The sequence below is a fragment of the Lactuca virosa genome, chromosome 7 (assembly GCF_052849685.1).
Source record: "Lactuca virosa cultivar CGN04683 chromosome 7, Lactuca_virosa_CGN04683_v6, whole genome shotgun sequence".
Lineage (NCBI taxonomy): Eukaryota > Viridiplantae > Streptophyta > Magnoliopsida > Asterales > Asteraceae > Lactuca > Lactuca virosa.
Window position 1 is genome coordinate 70,606,505 of NC_136432.1, and position 21,315 is coordinate 70,627,819.

Genomic DNA, 21,315 nt, shown 5'->3' on the forward strand with positions numbered 1-21,315 from the left:
AACCGATAAATATTTGTATAGATTAACATTCAATTGATTTTGATTTGGTGCTTGATACATATCATGTAGATTTCATTGCAAAAATAAATAAATAAATAAATAAATAAATAAATAATAATAATAATAATAATAATAATAATAATAATAATAATAATAATAATAAATAAATAAATAAATAAATAAATAAATAAAAACTGTCATTTAAGCCATATAAACTAAATTGAAAATGAGATTGGGTCAACCACGTTATGCATTTTAAACGCTTCCCTCCTTGTTTTTCTCTGCACCTTTCTCTTCCTCGTTTTGATCCCATTTAAAACCCTCATTCTCTCTCTCATTTTTCTTCTCTTCCATAACATCTAACCAACATCAAATCGTGGTAAGTCTTCCAGTTCTTCATTTTTTACAATGCCGATTAATACCTATCCTTTTTGATTCATGATTTCATATCTATTCAACCAAAATGATTTCTTGTATGCATGTGTTATTCTTTTGTTTGTTTGATTGATTTGGCTTTTATTTTGCGTTCATGAGATTATCAATGCATTGATGATTATTTGTTCCTTCTCTTTTTAAGTGATAGATTCAGCATGACGATCGATCAAGCACATCACCCAAGTGTTCAACAGAAGCTAGCCGGGAGCCTTCTTCTTCGATCATGTGACGGTGGTTTCCGGCAGCCACATTATCCCTACTTGAGGCAATCTCAGTACAGAAAATTAACAAATGGGTCATTTCAGGCATCAACTGATCACCTGTCAATGGTTGTGCCGAAACTAGGGGCATCGCCGGCTATTTGTGTCCAAGCTCCGGCGGAGAAAGGTTTCTCGTCATTCGCGATTGATTTTCTTATGGGCGGAGTTTCTGCCGCCGTATCAAAAACCGCCGCTGCTCCAATTGAACGAGTGAAACTTTTGATCCAGAATCAAGATGAGATGCTTAAAGCTGGGAGGCTGTCTGAACCCTACAAAGGCATCGGCGACTGTTTTGGTCGAACCATTAAGGACGAAGGGTTTGGTTCCTTGTGGCGAGGAAACACTGCTAATGTCATCCGTTACTTTCCGACTCAGGTTCCTACTTTTTTTTTTCTCTTTAAATGCCAAAAAAATGCAATGCAGTTTCATTTCTTCATATATTATAGTATATTATTTTTATCACATTTTCTTTATAAAATTACACAAATGGTCCTTTGGTATGTAGAAAATACCATGCAAGTCTTTTTGAAGATTTTTAACATAATTGGTTTTTTAAGGTTTAAAAGGAACATGATCTGTCCATTTGATTAACATGGTTTCATTTTCATGTTTAAAACACAAAAGGTGGGTCCTTTTGTTTGTAGAAAATAACTCAGCATGTGTTTTAAACCATGTTAAAAAAATTTCAAAATGACTTGTAGTTCTATTTTCTACCAACGACAATGACCATTTGTATAACTTTGTCCATTTTTTAAAGGGATTTCAAGACATCATACCTTGAATAATATCTCTAGTTATTTTTTTATCCCGATGGTATTGATATATAGTTTGTAATTTTTTCAAAAATTATGTAATAGGAAGAAAGATCATCACGAATCAAAACATTATATTTATACTTTGTGCAAATGGTATATTATCTTCAACTCATAACATAATTAGTTTTAACACCAAAAAAGAATCTAGATGTATTTAATTAAGTGTACCCATTTTGTAACTTTTATAGATTTTGAAAAAAGTTGTTATATTTATTAACTTTTATAAATTCCATGCATGCAGGCACTGAACTTTGCATTCAAGGATTACTTTAAGAGGCTTTTCAACTTCAGAAAAGATAGAGATGGGTATTGGAAATGGTTCGCTGGCAACCTGGCATCTGGAGGTGCAGCCGGTGCTTCCTCCCTTTTCTTTGTTTATTCCCTTGACTACGCCAGAACCCGTTTGGCAAATGATGCTAAGGCGGCAAAGAAGGGTGGTGGAGGGCGGCAGTTTAACGGTTTGGTTGATGTCTATAAGAAGACAATGGCAACCGATGGTATTGCTGGACTCTACCGTGGATTCACCATTTCATGTGTTGGAATCATTGTGTATCGTGGTCTTTACTTTGGATTGTATGACTCTTTGAAGCCTGTCATCCTTACTGGAGACTTAGCGGTAAACCTACTTACTTTTAATCTTGGATGGGTTTTATATAAACGATAAAATATTGAAAAACACAACAGTACTTTGACCATTTTATCCATTTTTGCATATTATTATTATGATTATTATTAGGGTTAATGTCATAAAAGGGTAACAAAACACTATTGTTCTAAAAAAGTAACGGGTAACGAACTATTTGTTTTTATTCAGCAAAAATATCGTTGAAATAATGGTATTTCGTGTAACATAAAGTTCCAGTCGCTTACATGATGGCATTTTTTTAAACAATAGTGTAAGTGTTTTTTTTAAAGAAACAAATAGTTCATTACTCAAAAAGACATTAACCCTTATTATTATAATAATTGAGTTGATGTCATATGATGGCAACCAACTGTTCGCAAGTTGTTAAATCCCAATCATTTGATTGTATATAATACCAAAATAAACATCTAATGTGATTTCAATTATACTATTGGAGAAGATTCAAAAGTATGACATGGCATCCTACATGGTGCTTAGTTGGCAAAATTGTTCATATTGTCTCTGCATGGCACTAAATGGACGGCATCCTGTTTAGACTTTTTATTTAATTTTAACTTATTTAATAGATAAAAAAGAATAAATTAAAACGGTGAGAATACAATGTGTTTTTCTCTATTTGTTTTCATTGAGGTTGAGTTTCGGGTAAGTGAGAAAATTGATTTTTTTTTAATGGTAAAAAATGTAATAAGAGTTTAATCTTTTATATAAAATAGTTATGTTGCTAAAATGATGTGATGGTGAAACTACATTATTTTTTTTCTTCATTTTGCTCTTATCATTTTATGATAGATTTATGGAGTGAACTATTATATTTTTATGAATATTACGCTAATAGTTTAGGAGCTAAATCGATAAAATGGTGAAATTTACTTTGTAATCTTTTGATTTTACCCTTATACTAATGTGGATCGATTGAGACACATTTTTTTCAGGATAGTTTCTTTGCTAGCTTTGCACTTGGTTGGGTGATCACAAATGGAGCAGGACTTGCATCTTACCCAATTGACACTGTTCGTAGAAGAATGATGATGACATCAGGTGAGGCAGTGAAGTACAAGGGCTCCATGGATGCACTCTCTCAGATTCTAAAGAACGAAGGTGCCAAGTCTCTCTTCAAGGGTGCAGGTGCCAACATTCTTCGTGCCATTGCTGGTGCTGGTGTGCTTTCTGGTTATGACAAACTCCAGCTCATCATCTTTGGCAAGAAGTATGGATCTGGAGGTGCTTAATTATGATGTCATATCAGCTACATGAATGGTGATGAAAAGCTTTTATTTGCTGAAGTTTTGAATAAGAATTTAGTTTTGGAAAGGTGCTGGATGGTGTAATGATATACCAGGCATCCTTTGTAGATGGAAACCTTATTTGTAACACTCCTAAATTTTATTAGAACTTGAATACTAATTGCAATTTCAAATGCAATTACGATGCTTTAGGTGAATGATATGTTTTTGTCTCAAATATTTCTCATTCTTTGGCATTACTCCATGCACTAATCGTTGTTATCGGCTTCATCTTCTATCTCATCCTTTTCTTATAAGTCCATTTATTGTGGACCAAAACTCGTGTATTTATCGGTGATTTTAATGTCGTCGGAGATTTTATATGACTGGAAATTACACACAAGTGCTCAAGGGGATTTAGATTATGATCTCTTGCAAGTCATGTGGTGTTGCACTACAAGAATATCGGCCTTTAGCGGCGACACTATTACACACAAGTGCTCAAGGGGATTTAGATTATGATCTCTTGCATTACACACAAGTGCTCAAGGGGATTTAGATTATGATCTCTTGCAAGTCATGTGGTGTTGCACTACAAGAATATCGGCCTTTAGCGGCGACACTATTACACACAAGTGCTCAAGGGGATTTAGATTATGATCTCTTGCATTACACACAAGTGCTCAAGGGGATTTAGATTATGATCACTTGCAAGTCATGTGGTGTTGCACTACAAGAATATCGGCCTTTAGCAGCGACACTATTACCGCTACAGGGCCTTTTAGCGGCGACTCTAGCATTTGTAGCCGCTAAAGGCCTAAGTCGCCGATAATAGTGTCGCCGCTAAAGGCTTATCACCCGAATCCGTGTTTTCCCCCTCTGATAGATCTCATCCGTTCGATCAAGTATCTAATCCAACGGTTGGGGTCCCTTATCCGCACAAACCTAATACCGGCGACATTTGTGTCGCCGCTAAAAGTCTAAAAAGTCGCCGCTAATAGTTACCTAAAAAATGACGTGGTACCCTTCCCTCCAGATTGTCGCCGCTAGTGACTCGTGTCGCCGGTAAAGCCCTAACTGTCGCCGCTAATAGCGTCACCGCTAAAGGCTCACACAGCTAAAAAAACGCACGCAATTTGCTCATTTCTTCCCATTTTCACTTCTGTTTACTGCTGCTACGCTGCTGCTCTTCCAAGTTCCCCCGATTTTGTGTTCGATTCGTTGATTCCAACAACATATCTCCCCACATTGTGTGAGATTAGGGATCAAGGGTGGTTAGGGCTTTATGTGACCGATTTCTAGCTCCATCTATTGAAGAAATGTAAGTTGAAGTTCTTGTATCTCTTTGTCTTTGTATGTTAACTTCGATTTCTAGCTGCATTTGATGATTAAATTGCAAGAAATTGTTCAATTTTAGTGTTTTTGGTGGTGTTGTCTTTGGGTTTACGGGTGAGGGTATTTTCGGGTGAAGACCAATTTTTTCGGCGACATATCCGTTGATTTCCGCCACTACAGGTTCTATTATTTCAATTTTTTGTGAATTTGGTATTTGTATGTGAAAATTATATGAAAATTGTCATATGTGAAAATTGTGTGTATATTTGATATTTGTATGAATATATGTAAATTTGGTGTATATATGACAATGTATGTGTGTTTGATGTATATGTGGTATATGAGTAGTTTGTAGAAGTATATATATGATGTTATTATCTATATATATGTGAAATTATATGTGTTTGTTATAAGTATGATGTTCTTGTGTGTGTATGTGAATGTATGTATGTTTGTTGTAAATGTGGTATATGAATGTGAAATTTGTGTATTTGGTATAAATAGGATGTTATTATCTATATATGTGAAAGTATGTGTATTTGGTTTAAGTAGGATGTTATTATGTGTGTATGTGAATGTATTTGTATTTGGTGTATATGTGGTATATCTATGTGAAAGTATGTGAATTTCATGCTCTTATGTATTATGTAAAAGTATGTGGTTTTGGTATAAGTAGGATGTTATAATTGAAAAAAAAAATTAAAATAAATTATTGTTATAATTGGAAAAAAAACACAAAAAAAATGTTATAAAATTGTTTAAAAACTTATATACAAATACTAGAAAGTTTCTAGTTTCTTCCCAAGCTAACCCCAAATTAACCAACAAGTTCTATAGTTAACTTATAATCTTCAAATTAACTTATAATGTTATATTTCTATAGTTTCATATTTATATTTTCATGTCTTTTTTAGTTTTTAATTTTTTTTATTTGCAACATATTTATACTATGTTATAAATAAAAAATATATATTTTTTAATCTCGGCGATAAAAAAGACCAACACAACAACATAATATAATTGTTTAAAGTACAATGGTATAACTGAAAAAAAAAAACAAAAAATGTTATAAATAAAAAAAATATAAAAATGTACAATAGTAAGAAATGTTTTTTTATGGATATATCAAATTATTAATTTTTTCTTTAGTTAATATTTTATTCATTAAAAACTAATTGCTAAACATATTAAAAGAAACAAACAATTTTTTTTTTCAAAAATCATGACTATATTTGTACATCTAGTATAAATAAAACAAACGTGTGGAAAAAATTGATTTGTTGGATCTTTGACCCTTTTATTTAATACTTACAACTTTTGCCTATATAAATTACAAGTAATTGTAACTAAATTAAAAAAACGCATAAATAAAAAATTTTAATTTAATTTTTTTATTTTTTTAATTGTAAAAAAAATGTGGATTGAAAAAAAAAACAATGCTAATTCTGTATACTAAACTCTAAACCCAAAATTATGTTTCAGCAACATCATGTCTATTGATAAAAGCTGGACTACTAATCCATATCGAAACCATCCTGAGTGTCACAACTAGCATTTTAGCTAGGAAATTCTATTCTCGTGTAACGATTCAACTATTGTAAGACATATACTCTATGTAAATATCATCAAGTGCTCATTTGATTTCATCTCTCATGTTCAACAAAGAGTCTGAAAACCCTAAGAATCCCGGTTTAAGTCCATACTGGACTAGGATTTCCTTATTGGGCCTAATGGACCAATAAGCATTCAATTCAACTATTTTGGGCTTGGAAACCCTATTTGGATTCTAAATGGACCCAATTCACAAAATCTATAACATTTTGGTACATTTGGGCCTAGAATGATTCATTCTAACCCTAAAAGGCCTTATTGGGCCATAGCTAACCCAATTAACCTTAGTGAGCCATAAACCCATTCTTTTATCCTATTAGGGCCGTGAACTATCTAATGAGCCCATTGGGCCGAAAGGTAATCATTGGGCCTCATAATTTTGAGTAAAGGCAAGTCAAGGCCCAAACTACTCCACCCTTTCTCCTAGCCCAAAACTCTCGGCCCAACACATTAACAAAAAAAAATGAAAAATGAAATGGAGGGGGGGTTGACTTTGGAGGTGCCACCTCCATATTGTTCACCATGTAACAATGCATGGCCTCCCATATTTCCATGAAAAGTCACCTCACCTTTCTCTCCCCTCTCTTCTTGATATCTCGTCCGAGAGCAAAGACACACACACACATACTTCATTTTCAAGATACTCTCCAAACACTCTCAAAGATTATCCTCCTTCCTTCAAGATCTCGAAAATTGCTAGAGTTCTAAGGATCTTCATCAAGTCATTCCAATCTTTGGTAAGTTTTTGTCAAACACAAGTATCTTCTTCCATCTTAACATGAAAAACTCCTTCTTACATAGTTTTATTCCATGATCACACCTTAGAAGCTTCACAATCTCGAGATCCACTTCAAGGTGTTGCTAGGACCAAAAATCATTTCCATTCTTTCTTCAAAAACCGAAACATCAAAGCAAAGGTGAGTTCATACCCCCTTGTTTTCAGTTTTACATGATTTTTGGGGGAGAATGCAAGTAAAATGTGTAGATCTATGTGTTATATACATGTCTTGTGTGATTTCTTAGTTTATTTTGTAAAAATATGTTAGATCTTAGCAAATCACGACATCTTGAGTAATATTGAGTCAAGATCCATGAACTAAGACACCTTAAATATCATATTATCAAGTTAAAAGTGTTATATGCTCAAGATATAAAAATCTAAGGCAAAAACTTTGTTAAAGGCCAAAAATTGTCAAGAGAACAAAAGATAAGGGTAAAAAGCGACATTTAAGTTTTTATAAGGATCAAACAGGTTCTACTTGTACAAAAATGGATTTTTATGATAAACATGCTTTTCAAAGGGGCAAAAATGTAAATTTTAGCTTAATGGGCCAAACTTTTGGGCCTCACGGTTTTGGGCCCAAATTTGCGAAAAAGGGAAAGTTTTAGGATTAAAAATGTTATTTGAGCAAAATTTGAGTTATAAATGTAAATAAACCAAATTTAGGGGTGAAAATAACATTTATTTCCAAATTGGACCAAAAATGTAACTTTTAATAAAATTGGGCCGAAAGTGTAAATTTTTACAAACAATGGGCTGAAAATGCACTTTTCTGCAAAACTGGACCTTAAATGTCAAAATATATATTTTTGGACTAAAACCGTGAATTTCTAGACATTTGGGACAAAATTACAAAATTTTTATAAATTATGGACTAAAGTGTCATTTTACAAAACTTTAGGTCTTAATTGAAAATTTGAGGCTTATTGGCCAAGATCGTCGTTTTTACAAAAGAGAACTTTTATATTCAATTCGATAAGCCTCGAACTAAAACAATCAACGAAATACATCGATAACAATTTTATTGGGCCTAATATTCACGTTAGATAGCTAATGAGCCTTAAGGGCCCATCCAAGTGTATATTGAGCCCAATATTTTCCATGACATGTTTATTGGGCCTTGCGACCCATTTACATGTTAATTTGGGCCTGAGTTATGGGTCACATGTTTGTTGGGCCTTTGTGGTCCATTTACATGCCTATTGGGCCCAAATTATCCACTTACATGCTATTGGGCCTTTGTGATCCACTTACATGCTAGTTGGGTTTGGACTGAAATTCACATGCTTGCTAGATTGTAACTATACCTTTACATAACTATTGAACTTCATATACTTATACATGTACCTTTGGATTGATAACATACAACATGCATGTAAACATTAAACATAGTACGAAAGGTTGAGAATCTAGTGAGACGTGTCGGTTGGCACATTTGAGTGTACAATCGTAGCTTGTAGTTATAATCAGAGTCTCCTGGAGGGAGAGCGAGAGTTTGTGTATAGATCTATACGGGGTGACCCCCCACGCCTTAGTTGTTCGCTACAGCTAGACTAGGCCAGTCTAGGGCGACAAAACCTTGAGCAAATACCGGTATTTGGAAAAATGCCAAGACAGGCAACCTAGTCATTATCATGCATGGTTATAACGGCTCATATAGAGATTCTAATACCAATTTAACATTTCGAAGATTAACCCTTCGATTGTGTCAATACAAAACAACTTAGTTAACGATACAAGAACCTCGACATTATAACAAATCAGAAAATATCGGATTTTCTGGGGAAATACTAATATTCAATTATCACTTACTTACAATACAAAGAAATCTAAACTACATTAATATATGTTACTACTACGAAATTCACACATGCATTTATACTTGATTTTCACATCATTTTCAGACACTTTACAGAAAATATCGGATTTTCTAGGTTTTTACAAAGGATACAAAGACTTTTATTCAAACATACTTATGAACTCACCAACATTATATATGTTGACCGTTTTCAAAATAACTTGTATTCTCAGGTAATCGTTAAGCAGGAAGATTTTCAAGTATGCATGGTTTTATTTTATGTAACATCGCTCCTCGTACTATTAATACTTTGAACTTATGTAATTTATAACAATGTACTTGATGTGAACAATGTTGGTTGTAATATGAAATGTTGGTGATGAATGTGTTATGTTTCATGTGTATTCATTGTGATGATAATTCAATTGTTAGTCACACGAGCCCCCGGACGTTTCCGCCGTCTGGTTCGGGGGTGTGACACCGAGTTCCAAGCAGGACTCAAAGCTTTTATCGAGAAGTCCAAGACACACCTTGATAGTAATGGTAAAATCAGATGTGCGTGTGAAAATGTGATAACCGTTACTTCAAGTACCCGACTGCAGTTGAACGCCTTATATTTATAAATGGTTTCAGTAAGTCGTACAAAATTTGGATCTATCATGGTGAATCTTTTATTTCACCAGTCGTATTGCCAAGTAACGAAATGGCAGATTTAATCGACGATGTGATGTGGGAGTCGAGAGAAAATGATACCAACCTTGATGAAGGAACCTCGAATACAAGGGGTAGCGGTGTGGATGATGATTTTGCACAGTTGTTGGAAGAAGTGGAAACTAAATTATATCCTGGTTGCATCTTTTCTTCCCTTGAGTTTCTAGCAAAGTTAATGCATATCAAGGTGAACAACAAATGGACTGATAGTTCATTTGATCAACTCCTTGAGTTGTTGCAATTAGCATTTCCTAAAGGCAACAAGGTTCCCCTTTCACATTATCTAGCCAAAAAGAAACTGAAGTCTATTGGTCTGGGGTATGATTCGATACATGTGTGCAAAAACGATTGTTGTCTCTTTTGGAAAGAACACAATTCATTGCAAGTTTGTCCCATTTGTAAAGAGAGTTGATGGATCGATAAAAACACCAAGGGTAAGAAAGTACCTCATAAGGTGTTACGGTACTTTCCTGTGACCCCTAGACTACGACGTTTATATTGTTCGAGGCACACTGCTAAAAACATGATTTGGCATAGTACCGGACGTTCAGAAGATGGTATGATGCTTCATCCTGTTGATGGGGAACATTGGCAAGATTTTGATAAAAAATACCCCGACTTCTCGAGTGAACCCCGTAACGTATGCCTAGGTCTTTCAGCTAACGGTTTCAATCCATTTGGAAACATGTGTAATCCACATAGCACATGGTCGGTCATACTCACCACATACAATCAGCCACCCTGGCTTTGTATGAAAGAGTCATCATTCATGTTGACTTTGTTGATTCTCGGCCCGAAAGCTCCTGGTAAGGATATGGATGTTTTCCTTAGGCCGTTGGTAGAAGAGCTTACACATTTGTGGAACTCAGGCATACGTATTAAAGATGCGGCGACAAACACATTCTTCACGATGAGAGCTATGTTGTTGTGGACAATAAATGACTGGCCAGCTCGTAGTAGTCTATCAGGTTGGAGTGGGCAAGGGTATAGAGCATGTGCTACTTGCAATGAAGACACTCCTTCGTACCGTGCAACAAACAAAGTTGTATATATAGGTCATCGTCGTTTCCTAGATGCTAATGATCCGTTAAGAAAGAGGTTGGACTTTAACGGGATGGAAGAGACAAGACCCACTCCGAGACACTTTAGTAATGACGACATGATTATTCAACTGTACTATTTCGTTGCAAGTGGTTTGATACTCGAACAGGAGTTATTTCTAATGATAATTTCACCAGTATCGACACACGACGCGAAGCATACAAAGATGATCAACTCATATATGCTTCACAAGCCAAACAAGTGTTCTACATCAGAGAGCCAAACAATAACCATCGGTGTGTTGTCGAGCATGTTAATCATCGAAGTATTTGGGATCTACCATCGAACGATGATCGTGTCCAAAATGTTGACAATGGCTCACACGAAAATGTAGACAATGTCGATGTAATTCAAATTATCTCTTCATCCGATGCTCCACTTTTTATCGATTTCAGCATGTACTTTCAAAACATTCCTAGAGTCATTGTTGATGTAGAAAGTGCAACTGAAGTTCCTCCGCCAACTGGTAGAGTTAATGATGTTTCTGATTGCGAGACTGATTACGATGAGACCGATTCTGATTATGATACTGAAGAAGACACTGAAGGATATGAGGAAGATTCTGATTAGAATAGTTCTTATGTAATACGTGTTTGTAATATGAACTTTATTTGGATTTCTAGTTTAAATAGAAATGTTTATTCCTATGTAAATGTTTATTTCTATGTAATGTGTATTTGTAATAACAATTGTATTTGTATATCTTATAGTTTTTCAGGAAATGATGACAATATGGCTTTTCTTTATGTATACCATGGCTGCTGTTTTGGGTCGTGGACACGGGGGTGATGGAGCTGAGGACCCACCTCTCCCAGGTGGTAGAGGTGATGGTCATCACGAGCAGGACGGTAAGTCTTATTATGAATTTTTATTTACTATTTTTATTCAATTATTATAAATTAAATATTGTTTCTAATAATTTTTAATTACATTTGTAGTTGAGCAACGTGCACGTAGGAAAGTTCGAGGCAAAGCCAAAAATATAAAGCTTGAAAAAGCGATCTTACGGAATCAGGGAAAACCGATTAGCATGGAATATGATAGGGATATCACATTTGATCCCGTAGGAGAGCCGAAAGACATGTTTTCACGAGAAATTGGGAAAACAATGTGGCAAATGGTCCCTTTTGATAAATGGACTTGGAAAAAAAATTTCCCCTGCAATAAAGGACAGTATATTACAACATTTAGTGGTAATTATCTATTTAAAAATATTTTATATGGTTAACTATAACTGGTTTTTACTTGGTTAACTTTTTTTTTTGTAGACAAAGTTTGATTTGGATCAGATGTATCAAGATGAACAAGCTAATATGTTGACAGAGAGTTTTCAAGCAGTTTTGTTAAAAGGTTATGGAGAACGTAAAGCTGACGCAAAAGAATATTTTAAGTTAGTAGGAGGGTATGAAGATATCCCGGGAGCATTAGCCAACCCTCCAAAGGGTATGGAAATTGATAACTGGAAAAAAGCAGTTGAGTATTTCCAAACGGACGAACACATAATTGCTTAGAAAGGAACAAAAAAGTCCGTGAAATGCAAACAAATATGAATCGTGGGGGGTCGAGCTCGTATAGCAGTACTTGCTATAAGAAGGTAACGTACGATACATGTAATTATTTATTTAAAATATAATCTAATTTTCAAAGTTAAACAAAACCTTAAGAGAGTGGAAACGTTTCACAAAGCTCATACCGATAAGAATGGTGTGTTTGTTACTGCTGAGGCGGAACAACAATATGTAAGTATTTAATTATAATTTTAACATATAATTCAATGTTTATTTATACTTAATTGTTACTCACTTTTGGGAGTTACAGAATCAGTTAGTTGAAGAGCTGTTAGAACAAACTCAAGGTGAAAGTGAGTTAACACCCGCTCAAGAAAGAGCTGTGTTTGAGAAAGTATTAGGAGAGCGACGTGGCCATATTAGAGGCATTGGCCGTAAACCTTCTGCTCTCCCACCGATTCCACAGCCTTGGCAACCATCACCACAACCATCACAACCATCACAGGTAAAACAATCTACCTTGGTTTTTTGTGGTGATTATTTGCTAAAAACTTTGGTAATTAGGTTTTTGTCCCAAGTGCAAGAAATAGCAACGTACTTTGGTTTTTGTCTTAGTTTAAAAATAGCAATCTACTTTAGAATCATAAAATGCATGTTGATTTGGTAATTTTTGTTTGTGGTGATTATTTGCTAAAAACTTTGGTAATTGGGTTTTTGTCACAAGTGCAAGAAATAGCAACGTACTTTGGTTTTTTGTCTTACTTTAAAAATAGCAATCTACTTTAGCATCAAAAAATGCATATTGATTTGGTAATTTTGGTTTGTGGTGATTATTTGCTAAAAATTTTGGTAATTGGGTTTTTGTCCCAAGTGCAAGAAATAGCAATGTACTTTGGCTTTTTGTCTTAATTTAAAAATAGTAATGTACTTTAGCATCATAAAATGCATGTTGTTTTGGTAATTTTGGTTTGTGGTGATTATTTGCTAAAAACTTTGGTAATTGGGTTTTTGTCCCATGTGCAAGAAATAGCAATGTACTTTGGCTTTTTGTCTTAATTTAAAAATATCAATGTACTTTGGTAGTTTTTGTTTATGTTTGATAATTTAACTTATAAGTTTATATATGTTGTTATTAATTATGTAGTTGAAAAATCTTCGTGCAATGCTCAACGACCCGACATGTAGGGATGAGCGTTATTCGTTTTTTCAATCCCAAAATAATCGAGGAAACGATGGGAATGAAGATGATGATATGTAGGGATGAGTTTTATTTGCATATTACACTTGTTGTCAAGCTTTGCTACAATTGTTAGATTGTAAAATTTTTGGTTGTTTTCTGTAATTACCGGCGACACTATTACCGGCGACATTATTACATTTTATATGTAATCGGATGTTATGTAATTACCGGACGATATTATTACCGGCGACATTATTACTTTTTATATTTAATCGGATGTTTGTTTTGTAATTAGCGTCGACACTATTATTTTTTATATTTAATTGAATGTTGTTATGTAATTACCGACGACATTATTACCGACAACCAAAATCGTTGATTAAAACAAAATTAAAAGTAAAAAATAAAAATTGTAATTACCGGCGACATCATCATTACCGGCGACATGGTCATTAGCGGCGACGGGACCTTTTAGCTGCGACGTACTCATTAGCGGCGACAATTCTCATTACCGGCGACATATTGATTAATAGCGACGAAGCAGTAGCGACGACTTATTACCGGCGACACATCATCGCTATTACTATTACCGGCGACAACTTGACCTTTTAGCGGCGGCTTTTGTCACCGCTAATGATCTTTTTCCTTGTAGTGTTGGAAATTTAAGGGAAAGGTGGAAGGTTGGAAACTTTTCCTTGTCTCACACAAGTGGGTGTAAAAAACTTTTACGGGTTTATAAGCTTCTTTCCCACCGTCATATTAGACAAAATTATGTGTTTGCTTGTCGTGCGTTGTGCGGAAGCAATGTATTTGGTGAATGACAAGTTACATGTGTGAAACATATACAAAGTATTTAGCGAACATATATCAACTTGAAGGAAAGTTACATAGAACAAATCTATAAAAGAATTGAAGTTCTATGTGGCTAAGCTACACAAGACAAACATATAACAAACACACTTACCTTACTTATTTACATGAGCTCTTCTGTTGTTTTGTTTACATAATTTTTTTGCAAAAGCTAACTTCTTCTTCAACATCCAATATGGTTCCCATATAGCTATCATTTCTTTCCTTGTTTTTCTTCATCTCCGGTGTATAGGGTAAAGGAATTGTAAGTGTTTACTGCATGCACCATCTATAATATTGATTATTTGGTAGACCAACATACCATACTTCAATATATGGAAAAAAATGGGTGGGACGGACCTAAAGTAATTAAGAATATTTTTTGTTAAAAACTAATTTGGTAACAATAAATTTTTTTAAAAAGTTGAGTGATTTTTTGGATTTCATGAAAAACTATTAAAACATGGGTTAAAATTTTGTGAAAATGAAAAGTTCGATGTGTAAAGTTTGAAGAAATTATGAAAAATATTTTTGGACCTGTAGGATACCTGTGGGCTAGATCCGGTTGAGTTGACATTTTATATGGCAAATTGGACTCGGTTTACACCATATGAATGCACGTGGCATCAACATGTATTAATATTCAATTTTAGTTTTATTATTCTTTAAAACTAATTTATATATATTTACTAGGTGTAAAACTCATATATGACATGGGTTGATTCAAAAGAAAAATTAAATATGAAATTCTAAAGATTTAAAAAGTTTGAATTTATAATAAAGAAAATTAATAAAGTTTAGATAAATAAACAAAGGAAATTAATAAAGTTTTAATTTAGAAATTATAAAATTAGAAGGAAAGTCATTTAATGAAATTGATATTTATTTATTATTACATTTAAATATTATGTGAAATTTGATAAAATGAAAAAAACCACAAACTGCCATGTGAAAAAGATTTAATTGAAAATAACCACAAAATAACATGTAGTGAAATCAATGAAAATGTGACACGTGGTAAAAAGAATTTCATTTATTAGAATAGATGTTTTATATTAGTATTAATCTCACATTTTCCAAAAAAAGAATTCAAGTTTTAATCATTTAACTTTTTTTTTTATATGGTTGTATATTGCAAACCGTGTAAAACAAAAAGAACCACACACAAATGTGTTTTGTGTCTGCCTTGGAGGAACTAGCCGAAAGAATCATTGACCAATAAGATCATCGCAAAAGAAAAAAAAAATAGTGCAGATGTAAACCAGATGGGAAAGACAGGAACCGTTGGCGATGATTGATTTTGATTTTGTTTAATTTGTGATTTTATAGATTTGTAGTGGTTTTGATTTTCCTTTCCCAATCAGTGGTGGTTTCAATTTTTTTCTCAATCTGTGGTCGTTTTGATACTTTTCATCTTGTTGCTTATTTTGCGATTGACCTGGAACGATTGTGTGACTTTTTGTGTGTTTAAATGCGAGGGATCAAGAATAGATCTGAGATCGATTCACCACACATCTAGTTCATTTTATGAAGGCTTAATATATTCTTGTTTGAATATTCATCGTTTTTTAATGTTTTTGATCCATCCCAGCTACGTATCTACATATCTGGGTTCATTTCGTAAGGTTCTTCTGTTTTGTTGTCCATCTTTTTGAAGATGGAAGGATCATACAAGTTTATGAAGATTTGAGACCTGCAAAATCGATTTTTAATTTTTGTTTTATTTTGATCAGAGTTTCCAAATACTGCACTCGTTTTAATTGTTTGTTCTTGCCTAAGATTTCTGGTTCACCAGAAGGGTCGATGTTAGTGGTGAATGGTGGTAGGTGTTGATTGAACATAGAGAAGTATTTTTAAAATTAAAGAAAAATTTTAATTAAAAAATAATAGAAAAATTCACATAAATGTCATGTCAGCGTTATGTGGACAACTTTATTTGACTAAAATGCAGTGGACTCTAGCTCGCCTAGGCGACAAGATGATCCATTTATTTTAGGGATTTAACTTATAATTTTAAAGTTGAAGGATCTACTCTACATAAATAAAATATAAGTGACAAATTAAAATAAATGAGAAAAAGTTTGTGGTATTAGATTTTTATTTTCTCGAAAATATTTGGAATAAGTTATCAATAAGCTTTGATTGTTTTTGCACACATGTTTTCAAAACAAAATACATTTATATGCTAATTTTTCAACTATATATCTAAACATTTTCTTTATTTTTATATTTTTTTAATGTAAAATGCTATTAGTTTATCAATTTATCAATACCAACATACATCTAAGCCAGCATTTCTAATGTGGGCTTTTTTTTATAACTTATTACTATTAATTTTTTTATAAATGATCATTTATTTCCATTGGAGCACATCACTTTTTTTGCTTATTTTTATTGACCACTCAATATATATTGAGTGGTCAATATATTTTAACCTTTTGTATATTTTATCCCCTCATCTTCTAATTATATTCTAATTTACCCCTTTATTATATTTTAGTTTTCAATTTATTTATTTAGTAGTTAATTTGATTTGTCACTTTATTTAATTTATCTATCAAATATTTTGTGACATCTTACGAACTTTTAGAGGTATTATAAAAATTTGTATAATACAATGTGTGTTTAAAAATGACTAACTAAATGGAGGGAGTTATATTGAACATTTTAAATAGATAAGGATAAATTAGTTAAATTTAAAGAAAAAGCTAGTGGAAGATGTTAACGATTGGAGAGACCATTTATTTAGAGGTTAAAGTTAATGGAATGATGAGGTAGCAATAATTTCAAGTTATAGCATAGTTCAACCATTGGAGATGCTCTAAGGTAGAGATAAACGATCTCATCTTTTTCGAACCGACTCATAATCGTGCATACTTTTTTCGAACTAGTCACGACCGGTATTTTTTCGAACCGGTCACGATCCGGTCTTTTTTTCGGTCCTTTTCGATTCGGTGTTTTTGGGATCATTTTTTGACCTTTTTCAGTCCGATCTCACGGTCTTTGCATGCATCTTTTTCGGTTCAGTTTCGGGTTTTTTGGATTAGTTTTTGTGTTTTTCGGTTTCAAGTTTTTTCGTTAACAATTGTGTAATTAACACCACAATGATAGATTAAGACATGTTTCGCGTCGTTCTTGGAACAATCTTGTACTTTTTGGAACTAGTTTCAAAACGATGTGTATTTTTTGAACCGGTCACAGACGGTCTCCGAACAATCCTATATATTTTTGGTTTGATCTTGATTTGTTTGGAACTTACAAATCAATCTTTCATTCATGTATAGGTTCGTAAAAATTATGTATATTGTAGCCTAACTTGGCTCCATTTAGGGGTGATAATTTTCGACCCAACTCATAATCTGATACAAAAATAAACGGGTTTGAGTTGAGATTTCTGATCCACCAATTCGTTTATTTCATGTTTTGGGTTAGGTTACTTGTTTGGGTTCGTGAGTCAACCCGCTAACCCATATATATATATATATATATATATATATATATATATATATATATATATATATATATATATATATAATTTTATTTAAGAATTAATAAAATATAGTTAATATACTTCGTTAAAAACCTTTTTTTTTCAAATATGCTACTTATTAACTTATTATGTTATATTTGTATTTGGTTGTTCATTTCATTATTGTAAAATGTAAAATGCTAACTATTAATTAATTTAAAAATGTCTGCAACTTATATAGAAAAGTTATGCGAAAACAACTCATCACGTGTCTACAACTTTTTTTGACATCCCTGACCCAATCTCATCCTCCATTTCACATTTTACATTTTCACGTGTCCACCGAGAGCCAATAATCTCATTTTCCGAGGATACACAACGAACCCTGGTCTATACATTTTTCCGACCATCAGATCACAACTCTCTACGCATCCAACGGTGACAAACATACCATCTCGGATCTCAAACAAGCATCAAAATCAAAATCATCACTAAATCATGTCATCCTCACTCCTACTCTCACTCTTCTTCTCCTGAAAACTTGAGCCTCACTGGAGGCCGGCTCAAAACCCAACATCACTCGAAAAAGCTCAAAACATTGAGCTAAAAATTTTCACGAAAAATCATGGGATTTACAATGGGTTTGAATCTACTCCTTCTAGTAGCCATGGTTGCCACCAATATCCTCTCCCTCTACCACCTCTCCACCACCATGATCTCCACTAAACCAACCACAAATCTTAACCCTCCTGTTCCTGATCACCTCCTCCGTCAACTTCAGACCATACGCGCCACCATCAACCATCTCACGCGCCTCCAACCTAATCCCTCTGTTCAGACCACCGCCTCCAACATCCCATCTGACCTCCTACTCTATACTCAGCTCTCACCCATTGCATCTGCCTGCCGCCACCACCCTGATCTTCTTCATCAGTACATGAATTACACCCCTTTCTCCGTTTGTCCCCAGCTGTCTTCCGCCGCCGCCGAACCCTTGATCCTTCGTGGGTGCCATCCTCTCCCACGGCGGCGCTGCTTCTCTCCTACTCCTAGTAAACTACCTTCCTCCCTTCCCACAAACCCCTTCTCTCCGGTGCCGGAGAATGCCATTTTGTGGAGCAATTACAAGTGTAAAACCTTCGATTGTCTTAACCCAGATCTGGGTTTTGATTTGAAGAAAGAGAAATTAAAGTTTCTGAGCTACAAAACCGATCTCGATCTCCCGATTTCTCAACTAACCGACATCGTAAAGAAATCAAAAAATGTTCTCCGGATAGCTCTAGACATAGGCGGTGGTACAGGTACATTCGCTGCGCAAATGAAGCAAGAAAATGTGACGGTTATCACGACCACCATGAGCATCGGTGCACCCTATAACGAAGCCGCTGCCCTCCGGGGATTGATCCCGTTACATGTGCCATTGCAGCAGAGGTTACCGGTGTTCGATGGGGTTCTGGATCTGGTGCGGTGTGGCCGCGCCGTGAACAGGTGGATTCCGGCGCAATCATTGGAGTTTCTACTTTATGATGTGGATCGAGTGTTGAGAGGTGGTGGGTATCTTTGGATTGATCATTTTTTTAGTAAAAGTATCGATCTTGATAAGATTTTCAGCCCATTGATCGGAAAATTGGGGTATAAGAAGGTGAAATGGGCAGTGGGGAAGAAGATGGATACAAGTGGTGTGAAGAATGGAGAAGCTTATTTGACTGCTCTTTTACAAAAGCCAGTTTCAAGATGATGATGATATTGCTTCCTTTCTTTTTCGTTCTTCAGGTACCAATTTTGAAATCTATTGTTGTAATATTGTGAAATTGGGGCATATTGGAATTATAATTATATGATATTTGATGCAATTAGGTAAGAATTAAAGAGTAAAAAAGGAAATTAGGAGTTCAAATTCAGGTTTTTCGTGATCTTTTCTAGATAATATGGAACTGGTAACTTGTAATTGAGTCCAAATTTCCTTGTTACAATTTGTAGAGCTTATATCTTAATGATGAACACCAATGTTCTCATGTACCTTTTGTTTTACTATAGATTTGTATCCTTGTTGTGTTTCTTTTTTTGGTAAATATTTTACCAATACTTAGCTTTAGTGTATTCTCTTGTATTTGTGGTCAACAATTAGGATGCAAGTTATGGAAATGATCAATACTGTGTTCAACAATTAGGATGCAAGTTATGGATTCTACAGACTTTACCCAGGCAAGGTCCAGTGCTGTTTTTTGACCAAATCTGCAACACTTGTAGCCTTTAAAGTTTAAACAAGTGTTCCATGGGTTGCTCAGTATGGGTTGTATACGCCATGGAGGTGACCTCCCTCCACGCTGTTGTCCATGCCACAACACCGCCCCAGCTTAACACGTCGTGGCACTTTGTGGAGAATGCAACGCGATGGGGAGAGAAGAATTAACCATTGATTGTCGATTTTTTTTTTTTAAATAATTCATGGTGTGGTGTGTGGTGATCATTTCCTATTAAAAATGGTGTGGTGTGGAGAATGATATGACATGTGGTGTCCACAAAAAAATGATGTGGAAGGTGTGAACCATACCCACCAGCCTTATAACCATTATAAGGTGTCATGGTGAGTTTGGGATTTGGCAAATTCTATAATTAACTAGAGTTTAATAATAATAATAATAATTACGACAAACAAGACCTTAAGGTTCAAGTATGTGGGATATGAACCCCAATCAACTTTTTTTGGGAGTGTTTCATGTCAAGTGATCACCAGTACGCCACCTTGGTGGTGGCTGATTATTTTCCCTAGTTATGTGATCTGATAGGTATTATAGTATGTTATGTTGTATGAACATATTATAATAATCAGTAATTGTGTTTTGTTTTGAACTCTTTCGGCTAGTGACGATCTAAGCAGTTATCGCGGTCAAAAATATAATAGCGGTCACCGCCCGCTATTTGAAATCGCGGTTTTCGTGGCGGTATAGCGGTGATATAGCGTTTTTTATATTATTTAGAATTTATATATATTAGAGTATTAATCAGTGAATCATACTTTAAAGTTCAACCCAATCCAATTGATTAGTTAATCAGTAAATCATAATTCACATATCATATTTAGTTAATCATACTTCACATATCATAATTAGTTAATCATACTTCACAGATCGGTTACCAATGCCCTAGTTAATCATACTTTAATACAATTAACAAAAAAACATATGAAATACTTACTATTTTATCATACTTTAACACAATTACAGTTATTAAATAAAATGATTAAGCAATTCGATAGTTAATCATAATGTAGTACTTTAAGTTTTCAACACAATTAGCAACACAACACATACATGGTTTTAATGGAAGTCATGACAGTCACAAAATTACAATTTTATTCAATGGAATGACACAAAAGTTTTAGTTAGGGGCTAAGAAAAAACAAATTTATTCAATGGAATGACACAAAAAAATGTTTTTTTTATGTAAAATAGCCCAAAATTGGAATTTTATTCAAATAGCGGTTATAGCGCCGCTATAGCGGTGACCGTAATCGCGGTAAATAGTGGTAAATCGCGGCGCTAATAGCGTCACCGCTATTCTAAACCGAAATTTCGAAATAGCGTTTCCTT

At 34.1% G+C, this 21,315-nt stretch overlaps 2 protein-coding genes across 4 annotated transcripts; both read left to right on the top strand.

Annotated features, from left to right (window-relative positions):
* Positions 1 to 296: 296 nt before the first annotated feature.
* Positions 297 to 3,589, top strand: LOC145124772 (ADP/ATP translocase 1, mitochondrial-like). Of its 2 annotated transcripts, none has more exons than XM_079060232.1 (4): positions 297 to 379; positions 578 to 1,070; positions 1,752 to 2,126; positions 3,089 to 3,589. In XM_079060232.1, exons 2-4 carry the CDS (start codon positions 591 to 593, stop codon positions 3,383 to 3,385), a joined length of 1,152 nt encoding a protein of 383 aa, XP_078916358.1. In that variant the 5' UTR covers positions 297 to 379; positions 578 to 590; the 3' UTR covers positions 3,386 to 3,589. The 2 variants fall into 2 exon arrangements, with proteins under 2 accessions (XP_078916358.1, XP_078916359.1); XM_079060233.1 differs by having other exon boundaries at positions 353 to 379; positions 584 to 1,070.
* Positions 3,590 to 18,010: 14,421 nt separating this feature from the next.
* Positions 18,011 to 20,575, top strand: LOC145124745 (S-adenosyl-L-methionine-dependent methyltransferases superfamily protein). 2 transcript variants are annotated; one of them, XM_079060202.1, is made up of 2 exons: positions 18,011 to 19,495; positions 19,851 to 20,575. In XM_079060202.1, exon 1 carries the CDS (start codon positions 18,348 to 18,350, stop codon positions 19,458 to 19,460), a length of 1,113 nt encoding a protein of 370 aa, XP_078916328.1. In that variant the 5' UTR covers positions 18,011 to 18,347; the 3' UTR covers positions 19,461 to 19,495; positions 19,851 to 20,575. The 2 variants fall into 2 exon arrangements, with proteins under 2 accessions (XP_078916328.1, XP_078916329.1); XM_079060203.1 differs by having other exon boundaries at positions 19,894 to 20,575.
* Positions 20,576 to 21,315: the final 740 nt, after the last annotated feature.

Excerpts from the sequence above, each read along its gene's own strand:
- LOC145124772 (XM_079060232.1), top strand. The coding sequence starts at position 591 with ATGACGATCGATCAAGCACATCACCCAAGTGTTCAACAGAAGCTAGCC. Across the intron at positions 1,071-1,751 it reads TCCGTTACTTTCCGACTCAG|GCACTGAACTTTGCATTCAA; the intron begins GTTCCTACTTTT and ends CCATGCATGCAG. Across the intron at positions 2,127-3,088 it reads TCCTTACTGGAGACTTAGCG|GATAGTTTCTTTGCTAGCTT; the intron begins GTAAACCTACTT and ends CATTTTTTTCAG.
- LOC145124745 (XM_079060202.1), top strand. The coding sequence starts at position 18,348 with ATGGGATTTACAATGGGTTTGAATCTACTCCTTCTAGTAGCCATGGTT.